The sequence below is a fragment of the Elaeis guineensis genome, chromosome 4 (genome assembly GCF_000442705.2).
Source record: "Elaeis guineensis isolate ETL-2024a chromosome 4, EG11, whole genome shotgun sequence".
Classification (NCBI taxonomy): Eukaryota; Viridiplantae; Streptophyta; class Magnoliopsida; order Arecales; family Arecaceae; genus Elaeis; species Elaeis guineensis.
In genome coordinates, this window is record NC_025996.2 from 1,876,736 (window position 1) to 1,887,457 (window position 10,722).

At 36.0% G+C, this 10,722-nt stretch overlaps 1 protein-coding gene and 1 pseudogene across 1 annotated transcript; one reads left to right on the top strand and one right to left on the bottom strand.

The window, feature by feature from the left end:
• The first annotated feature begins 4,038 nt into the window (after positions 1 to 4,038).
• LOC140857051 (transcription factor MYB30-like) lies at positions 4,039 to 6,313 on the top strand. Its single transcript, XM_073255289.1, has 3 exons — positions 4,039 to 4,229; positions 4,667 to 4,796; positions 5,506 to 6,313. Exons 1-3 carry the CDS (start codon positions 4,097 to 4,099, stop codon positions 6,014 to 6,016), a joined length of 774 nt encoding a protein of 257 aa, XP_073111390.1. The 5' UTR covers positions 4,039 to 4,096; the 3' UTR covers positions 6,017 to 6,313.
• Positions 6,314 to 7,042: 729 nt separating this feature from the next.
• The window catches only part of LOC140856984 (cryptochrome-1-like), a 12,421-nt pseudogene continuing 8,741 nt past the window's right edge, over positions 7,043 to 10,722 (bottom strand).

The following is a 10,722-nucleotide window of genomic DNA, read 5'->3' on the forward strand; positions in this document are numbered from 1 at the left end:
CCTTACGAAAGAATAGTTTTATTTGAAATCTGAAATATGGATCATAAAACCTAACTTTATTTCTGGGTGATGCCCTTTCCTCATCATTCTTTTTACTCCATTTTTCTATTGCTGCGACCATCTAAACTGGTAAACAACTTTTTTTGAATGGTAAATTTTCTTAAACATGATGGTGCAATCTTTTCTTTTGGTAAATTCTTTTGGAAGCTACAAATCTCAAAAGAGGTTAAGCTCTTTGTTTGGTTAAGTTTTTTTAACAAGATTTTGACAACTTCAAATCTTAAAAAGCGAGGAATGTCACTATTTGATCGTTGTGCTCTTTGTGATGAATATGGAGAGACAACGGATCATATCTTTCTGTAATACCTTTATTCAAAGGAGTCCTGGATTGCTCTCTTTAGTGGCTGTAATATTTTGCCTTCACTAGATAACTATACGGCTGTGTGGATCGGTTGGAGAAAATACAAATCGATGTCTCTTCATTTTTCAGCTATAAAAAGTCAATTCGTCATAGGTTGTCGGTGCTTGTGGCAAGAGCGCAATCAGCGCATCTTTAGGTTTGAAGCAATAATAGTCCGGATGTTAATTTAGCAAGCTTCTTTGACAGTTGATAGTAAGATGCATCGAATGGACAACAGTAATGTCCAATACATCTTGAGAATCCTCGAAAAATTTCATACATCCTAGATACTTATGAGTTGATTAGTCGAATATTCTGGCACTGTCATGGTTCATTTTTTCAGTTGGGAGATCCATTATTCACCTTTCTTCTTTTTCGCTTATCAGTTAAAAAAAAAAAGTTTAAGAAGAAGAGCACAATGATTATAGAAGAATGTCTTTCCCGCTCTTTTTACTTCCTACTGTACTGAAAGTTAAATTATTTTGATTTCTTTTTGATTTCTTTTGTCAACTCCTATATTTTTATATCTCATATTTTTTTTTGTTAAGTCCCATTTCTGAAACCTTTTCATTCTTCGCAATGGAGACACCAATAATCTGATCCTAGCTTAATGAGCCATCGCTATTTAAAATTCTACTTGTCTCTTTTGTATTACATAAATAATTATTTTTTTAATATATTAAAAAAATATTTTATTTTTTTATTTTTTTTATAAATATTTTTTGGATGGTATCATTTAACTCAGAAATGACAGTTTGGTTTGACATTTTTTTTAACGTGGCAATATCTAATCTGAGTGTCTATACATGTGGGATGCACAATTTAATATTGGTTCTGCTGCATAATGATTACATGAGAAATAAACTTCATCAACCTTAAAATATGAACCTGAAACCTTTACCTAGTGCTTGTGCGGAGGGCAAGGGTGTGAACTAATGAACTCAAGTACCGTTGGCCTTGAATTTGACCTTGTACCTGCTTATAATTTTAAATATTTATAAGTATCGAAAGACAATCTTGTGTCCTCGATTCACTTTAGGTGACCCAAGGCATGTTGTCAAATATGAATGCATGCTTTCAGTCCTACAGCCTATCTTTTCGTATATGCTTAGCACACAAGACCAAAGCCTTGCCTGAACCTGAGAGAGAACGTTTTTGGAAGTGTCGCTCTTTCCATCTAATATATGTATTTTAATCTTCACTTGTATATTGTATAGTCCTCTTTTCATTAATTTATGGATCTTTAAAGCTTTTTTTTTTTTTTTTGTTGGTAGAATTAATATCTACGGGATTACTAATGGTTTAGGTGCGAGTGCGAGGTACAATCCCTGTCCTTTTCTCATTGGTTGTGGATTATCCGCCGATTTTTTTTCTTTTTTGGTTAAGGTGTCCTATTTGCCCTCGCACGACAAGTCAAGAGCACTTGATCCTGCTAAACTTTTCATACCAAACGGTGCCTTAAATTACCCTCAACCAACGTAGTGGCCCAAGTATGCAGCCATCTTCTTTCAACCCAATCTCCAATCATAACACCGGGGATGTCCTCCTTGGTCAACATCAGCCAATAGGGCAGTGCTGTAGGGCACTAGTCGGATAGGTTGACCGAGAATTAGGGCTGACCATCATGGTAAGTCACCCAATCCAAGGATTTGAGTTTCTTTGGACGGACCCTCCACTTTTGATATGCATAGGTTTTTCAAAAAGACACGAGCCATTTTGTGCCACTATATTGGACTCTCTGTGCTCCATTGCTAGGAAAACAGAGTCCAAAGTCACAAAAGGCGACAACTAATGAAGGGTGGCTTCCCTCGAGAACTACTGAATGGTGATGGTGTGAACCCTCAGCCTCTCCTGCTCTCTTTGGGAGCTTCTGCCTACCTTCGTCCACCAAAATTTCTCTCCCACTTGCACCCGATGTCCCTCCCGTGTTAGACTACATTATTAAATATGAAAGGGGAAAAAAAATAAAAAATATATAAATATAAAAACATCGACGGACCCAAAATCTAGTCTGGCCCACCCCACGTTTTTCTGACCGTAAGACCGTGCGGTTCTCGGAATCCCGATGCTGAGCGGTGGCAGTATCTGCACAGGAACCAGCCACTTGGCCTTCCCCTGAGCTCATTCCGATTAGTTTATCTCATGTCAGATTTTCTTGATTTAAAAAGGTACTTCATGATAGATTATCCTGTTGGGATGCTCCTCAGAAGAGCACATGATAAAAATTTGATGATAAAATCTCTTCCTGACACAAATAAATCCATTTCTTTCCTTGATCTGAAAATATTAGATAAATGATTAGCATTCGCACGATGATAAATGTAGCAATCCGGATCTCACATGAAAAAGTTAGCTAAAAGAATAATTGGAATTTTTGATCTCATACAAATATCTAAGGTCTCTTCGTCTATGCCACAATATTTCATAATTCATGTGGGTTAAGAGTTGGGCATCTATTGACATCATTTGGAATAATTTATTCAGGATCTTGCCCAAAACAAATTGTCAAAATAATATTATTCAAAATGTTTGATCTTATGGCACGAACATGCACGTATGCACACATCCACCCACCCTCATCCACACATCCACATGCATGCAAGCACGCACACTACATTGTGATTCAAGCACCTCAAGTTTTATATACTCATGGCCCCTATCACGTGTGTGATATTTTAATAATTTAGTAAATCTAACTTCTAATTAAGTGCTTATAGAATATGTTTATTTTTTTAGATACTTTTTACCAATAAACACAAAAAGATCAAAATGTACGTATATCCTATTTTAGTTGTATGGGAAACATGTTTCACTTGGTACTTTATAAGAAACGTGCAAAATGAATTTATCACAATTATGTTATTCTGTTACCCTCTTAGTAATCATATGATATTGGATATTGCAGTTCCGTAGAATAGATCCAATTACGGATGCTAGTGTGTTGACACAGCTCAACTAATCATTATGCAGACTACAACTAAACTTATATTTGTATTCTAACTTGACCTAATCTTTTGACCCGTCCAAAATACGACTTCCGACCAAGTTATACTGATAGTTACAACTCGCTGCTAAAATCCTCTACAAGCAAAGATTGACCTGGACTATGGTGAATGTGTCATTTGGAAGTAGCCTGATCGGCATTTAACAATAGATTGCACGAGATGTTTTTGACTGCATAAAATAATAAATGAAGTCACCAGATGCACATATCATCTCGTTCTAAGGCTGAATCCTTCTTCATTATAGAGTGTGATGCTAACTAAAGTATTGAAAACTTTCATAAAAAAAAAAAACTAAAGTATTGAAAACATCCGATTGAGTGGTTTGATTGGGTGGCTCTGCGCAATGGAGGGGTACCCCAATTAACGGTGATGGACGCTGTCAAGTATCCGGACTCGGTCTGTCCCATCGACTAGTATAATCACTTAAGCTAGGGTGCATAAAATAATTAGCAGAACTCTCTTATTTTGGCGAGTTATTAAGAGCATGCGCACTCTAATGAGGGCCCCTCCTTCCGGGAAGTTACTGCAACTTTGAACGAATAATTAGAGCACGTTGTCTACTGGGTTCGGTACAAGGATAATTATAAATAGCGTAGGGTCTTCCTTCTCTTCTCTGAAGCTCTCGGATTAGAGAAAGGAAAGAGAGGGATACAGGCGAGTGAAGAGTTGAGTTGAGTTGATATATACCAAGATGGTGAGAGCTCCGTGCTGTGAAAAGATGGGTCTGAAGAAGGGGCCATGGACTCCAGAAGAAGACCAGATACTGATTGCTTATATCCAGAGATATGGCCATGGGAATTGGCGTGCGCTACCGAAACAAGCCGGTAATTACGAATCCATTGGCGACTTCTCGTTGTAGCCTTAAAGAATGTGAAGAGATCGGCTTTCATGAGGAGACAAAAAGCTTTTTAATTGAAAAAGTGATATTTTGCAAATATTTTTCAATGGGTATCTTTAGTTGTTTTTTTTTTTTTTTTTTATGCCTCAATGAATCATGGAAAATGACTTTGCTCCACCAAAGGGAAAATATTTGAAAATTCTTACCATTGTAAAATAACGATGGAAGCGTTTTTAGGTTTTGATAGTTTTTTCCCCTCCCTTATTTCCTTTGTTGAGCAAAAGTTTCATAAAGTGAGTTGGTCTTTGAGAAGCTTTAATCACTTCAGTCACTTCAAAGTCATCATTAGTGTTTTGAGCTATGATTAGAGATGAATGGGATCTCACCACTCTTCACATTTTTTTTGAAAATTTAATTCTTTAGGTCTGTTGAGATGTGGGAAGAGCTGTAGGCTTCGATGGGTTAACTACCTGCGCCCGGATATCAAACGAGGGAACTTCACCCAGGAGGAAGAGGAAACCATCATCAACTTGCATGAGAAGCTTGGGAACAGGTACGGCTCAACACAGAATACAGCTCTCTTATGTTTTTTTTCTTGTGAAGTACCGTTTCCAAAAAGAAGAAGAAAAAGAGAGAGAGAGAGAGAGGGACAAAGGGCATAAACAGCCACAAGATTTTGACTGGAAATTGGTAGCAGAATATGCGAACTAGTTGTAATTCGCAGGATTATGAAAATGACAACGTAAAATAATTAGTTTTTTAGTATTTAATTCTCTCTCTCTCTCTCTCTCTCTCTCTGTCTGAGAATTACGCTTGGCAATGACCTCTATTCAATAAAAAAGAAAGTTTGAAGAGTTCCAAAGATTCCTTTCGTTTTAGCTTTGGCTACCATTAAATGGCCCTCTGCATGCCAACAGGACCACATACACTTAGAAACGAAATATAAAACTGTCCACACCTTAAAACCATCCATACATGGATGAATGCGCTATTTATTATATTAGAGTTGCTTTGAGATACTACAGATTTCCTAACACTATAATAATTAAGATGAACCTATAAACAAACCATTGGTAGCATTGGTAAACCTGTAGCTTTGTTTAGTCAGTCAATATCAAAAAAGAAAATCAGAAATTTAGCCGTGCCAGTGTGTTTTTTTTTTTTTGGTAAAAGCAAGTGTGTTGTTCAATTCTTGTTCATTTAAAAAAAAAAAAAAAAAAAAACAAGTTCTCTTAATACAATTCTTTTCATGTTTTCGATAGATGGTCTGCAATTGCTGCGAGGTTGCCTGGCCGAACAGACAATGAAATCAAGAATGTGTGGCACACGCACTTGAAGAAGAGAGTGAAGCCGAACCAGGTGGCACAAGAAGCAAAGAAGGAATCCAAGCATACACCTATGCAACTCAGTTCAGGCTTCATGCACCCAATATTAGATGATCCAAGACTTTTGGCAGGATCCCCAGATCAAGCACATAGTGACTTCTCATGCACTGCTACGGATTCATCTACAATTTCGAGAGAGACTACTAATAATGTGGGTGTCAAAGAAGAGAGCTTTTCTTCTAAAGAATTTCCGGTGATCGATGAGAGCTTCTGGTTGGAGACATTATCGATGGATAATTGTGTTGAACAAATAGATTTCACAGGTCCAACATATGGTCCGCTAGGCGAGGCCTTTGGCTCATTTGGGGCATCCAACAATGACGACATGGACTTTTGGCTTAGGGTATTCGTGGAAGCTGGTGATTTGCTGGCTTTGCCACCAATTTAACCAATGGAAAGGAGATTCAATAGATCCCATTTTGATGGGAATGGAGAAATTGACTTTAGATTATTCTTTTCTTTAAATTTTTCAGTGGTGGTGAATTGGTTAACTCTACATCAATCAAAGAAAGAGTCATAGCTGGCGAACTCGGCAGTTTGCGTTGCGGATGAGGACTTGTCCGGTATTAAAAAAAAGTATATAGAAGGAACATAGGAAACTCGGTAGAATGTTAGCAAAAGACGCATTTTCTTCCCTTTTTGATCATTCTCTTCCATGTATAGAAACAGAAAAGGGTATTGCTGTGGATTTTCCAAACAGAAAAAATTTGTAATTTGGATATTTTCCTCATAGAAAGGATTTCTATTTACACACCTCCAAGCCTTTTCTGTGATATTCTCATACTTTTGTGGATTTGTCAACCGTCTCTAATGTTTCTAAAGCAAGCATGAAAAGGTAAAAATCTATATAATTCTTCTGCTCTTCCACAAATAACCATATAAAATGCTATATATATATATATATATATATATATATATATATATATATATTCTTTTCACCTGCAACTAGGACCTGTGCATCATGCCAGGGTCTGCTTATCCAAATTTGAAAGAAAAAATAATAATACAGAATCATTTATTTTAAATTTTTTTAAACCTTAAATTAGCTGGTTCGGTGCAATTATTTTTTCCTTTTGATTGAACAAATCATTCATATAATTTTTATATAAATATATTCAAAAAAATTAAAAAATAAAATATCCCTAAGTCACCTTGGGGCCTCTCTCATATCCATCCAAAGCATCATCCCAGAGTACTCCTCAATAAAAGCAGCCACCCACCCTACTGCTATATTCGCCTTTTGGAAGATATGCGTGATTATTGGGGCTGCAAAATTGATTGATATATCCTATAGAAGGGGGTGGGTGATGTCATTCTCCACGCACCTCTGGATCCAAACTACTACTATGGCTGAGTCATCCTCAATGACTAGATAGTCGACTCATAAAATCCGACGTGCATAAGTAATCCTAGCTCATGCGGCTCGAAGCTCCACACCAAGAATCGAGAGCTCGAAGAGATAGCTACCCCCAACCATCATGAGTCTGGACGCAGGATCATGCATCACGAAACTAGCATCTCTATGGCAATTCTTGACATTGCCATTAAAGTTGACCTTAAGATACATCAGAAGAGGGGACTCTCTCAAAAGATAAACACTCGACAGATCACTAGCTATACGAGGAGGATGGAAGTTCCAGATTTTTGAAGATTTTAAGGCCATATCAGTCATCTCCATTGCTAGGGCAATGGATTCTCTCCAGAATAAATTTCATCGAGTACTTTCTGATCTCAAACACCAGACTATTCCTGGATAGCCAAATCTGATAGACAATGTAAGCTACTTGAATATCAGCCATCCTGATCACAGTGATCCCAGCACACCACCTCAGAAAGTCCAGAAAAGACTAAACTGGAGATCGGCCTGGATAGTCAAATTACGCATATTCACAAGGTGCAATACAAGTCTAGCTCTCGAACATAGAAAAAAAGATGTGCTCCATAATCTTATCCTCCATGCCGTAAGATCGATAGACAGATTGGAGGTCCATACCTCTTTCTCTTAGGACAGACCTGATCGGAAGCCATCTCTCGATGATCTTCATTAACTTTTGAAGCATGATAATTAAGAATGATGAATTGCAGCTTACTTTGTGCAAAACAAAGAAAAAAGACTATTGACGCGGTAGCAGAGATTAAACCTAACAGTATTCTACTTGGGAATGAGATCATCGGAAACAAAAAAAAAGACAATGTGTTCCTAGTCTGTACGGAACTCTGTTGATCACTTAACATCATCAAATATTAATAAATATGTCACCTAGGTGATTTTGTCCCGGTTCGATCGTTAGCATACATGTGGAAGACCAGTTAAACAACCAACTCGGCTTAAGATTTTCTCTACAACTTAGAAATATTTCTGAAATTTGCAGCTAAATATATCATGCATGGTTCAATGGTTAGCAAATTTTTTTCTTTTTGATGAAAATCAGCAAATATTAATTTGTAGACTCATGTATACGTACCTTCCACTGCTGCGATCTTGCAGCATAATATTATCTAAAATCTCAAATTAATCATATGTTTTCAACTCGAAATGCCATATATCAGAAAAAAAAACTGAGATAAGATTTTTGTCTGCAGCTTACATCACCTTTTGCACGTAATTATCTTCTAACAGAACTTCAGCCATCAGGCAATTCAAATTGACCGATTCCAGTTAATATTATATATATTATGTGAACCAAATCCAATGTGATAAGTATCAAACAAATCGGGCACAACTTCAACTTGGAGGACGAGAGGTAACCTTGAATAAAGTTTGTGGCGGATTGAAATTCCCTCATGCCCAATGTGAAAGACTAAAGTTAGCTACAAATTTCTTTTTCCGATCGACTCTTTCAGTGAATCATGAGCTGTCCCGTACCATGGCTTACTTGGTCCACCAAGGGGAGAGGCTACCCTAACTTGTGTAGAAAAGGAGAAATTAATAAACTTCCTAAGAAATTATCAAAGTGTACCACAAGGCTATGGAATTCCAAAGTAAAAATCCCTTGCGAAACTCTGCTAGCTTCCCCCATGCGGAAGACAAAATATTGTAGTTTTCCCATGGGGTGATTTAGTTATTTACTTATTTCATCACAAAATAATGATGGGAATGGAAATCCTGAATTGAAAAGTTTTAACTGTTGTCACCTGATGCTTTTAACTTGACAAATAACCAGATGAATTATATATTTACTGCTAGAAATACGATTAATGATTCGCAACTTCTCTTATCGTGGATGTAAATAAAGAATTAGTCATATAATTAGCTATGATACCTTATTATTGAAAAGCTGAAACTTAGTCACGGAGACATGAAGTTATGATACATTCGAATATATATATATATGAAGAGCAGAAACATATTGTTGTTAAAACCAATATCTATTTTACCATGTGCACATGCACAAGGATCTGTGCAGTACACATGCATAAAGCATGCCCATGCCTGCGTGCACACGCGCACACGTACGTGCATGCACGCAGGTACGCACACAAAGGAAAGAAAATCTATGGTATGTTGAAGAGTTCTTCCAATCCTAACCTTCCACTCTTCCAAGTTTTTATCTTTTAAAATTTCTCTTTAGGACGTCTTTATTGATGGGACTCTTTATGGCATCATAGCAACAAAGTTATTCAAAACGTGACAAGGATATCCATCGTTTTCTAGCAGCTAAACCCATCTGGGCAAAGCCAATAAAAATTTCGTAGATCAGTTGATTCTTTGTTAATCGCTTTTTATGGTTGATCATGATTGATTGTAAGGTAAAAAAGAGCCGATTAAAGTTAATAAAAGACTTTGTCTATATTTAGTAGACTCATTCTAGCTAATAATTTTTCCACCTAGAGACAATGACCTCTTGGAGTTGGTAGCATTTATTGTGGTTCTGGTGTCATCTAATTTTGACGCATGGGGAAGCTGCCTTTTAATAGGCAAGTCTTAATCTAATTTTGACTTAGAGGGAAGCTGTCTTTTAATAGGCAAGACTTGGTGTCCATGCATTATTAGTTTACGACTGGCACGCAAATGGGGCTACCTTTCAACCTAAACACTTTTTTTTAATATAAAAATAAAGTGTAAGAAAAAGTTCTAGTTGAGTTTTAAAATATTATGATCATTTAATCTAGAAGGATTATAAAATTCGATGTATATGATTTTGATCATAAAGATAGGGATGGGATAGGATTCATGAGCGAAATCACTATATTGTAAAATTGAATTACAAGCCAAATTTCTAAAGACTATAACTTGGTTGTATGGCACTTGGTTGAGATTATTGTTTCAAATTGGGTATAATTTTTTGAGGCCTACAATATAAGTCATTTTCGAAAGAGAGTTATACGATTAGAGATCATGTTCAAATTTTACTGTTTGGATTTCAAGACAAGCTTATCAAATCGAAAAAAAAATGAAGAAGATTTTGATCGGATGTATCTCCAACAAAAAAAAAAAAAGTAGAGTAGTAGAAGATAAAGTCAATGTAAGAGTTCAGATCTACTTCTTTAGGATTTAGCTTTTTCATTCTTATATATACTAGCCATGTATATTTTTGAAAAACTAGTCCTAGTTAAATAGAAGAAGAATTCAATTCGAATTATATGAGAGCGGACCTCACTATTATAAATAATGGCTATGTATCTTAGTTTTTAAATCATTAGTAAAAGAAAAAAAAATTAAACTCTATTTTTATCAATTTTTTATTACTTTTAATTTTTTTTAGAGATTTGAGTTGAGTAAGATCAAGAGGATTCATCTTTCTCTCCATTAATTTCTTTTTTAGATAAAGACAATTCAAAATTCAAAGATATATATTGGTAGATAATCATTCAAATGTGTTTTTTTCCTCTTTTTAGGGTCGTGTGGGGACGAAACTATGGCTAAACCATCCTTCTTTGGAGAGAATAACTTATGGTTATATCATGTATTTCGAACATGTCAATTCTCCACCTTAATATGGGTGAGCCATGATTTTTCTTCTATGGACTGTCTATAATGATATCCTACTACAACAAAGGCAGATAATAATTTTTATGTAATATATGATAGGGCTGAAATCGGATAGGATATTAGTATATTGATATTCATATTTATTTTGTTTGACAATTACA

Coding starts and splice junctions, on each gene's coding strand:
- LOC140857051 (XM_073255289.1), top strand. CDS start 4,097: ATGGTGAGAGCTCCGTGCTGTGAAAAGATGGGTCTGAAGAAGGGGCCA. Junction 4,230..4,666: donor TGCGCTACCGAAACAAGCCG/GTAATTACGAAT, acceptor TTAATTCTTTAG/GTCTGTTGAGATGTGGGAAG. Junction 4,797..5,505: donor CATGAGAAGCTTGGGAACAG/GTACGGCTCAAC, acceptor TGTTTTCGATAG/ATGGTCTGCAATTGCTGCGA.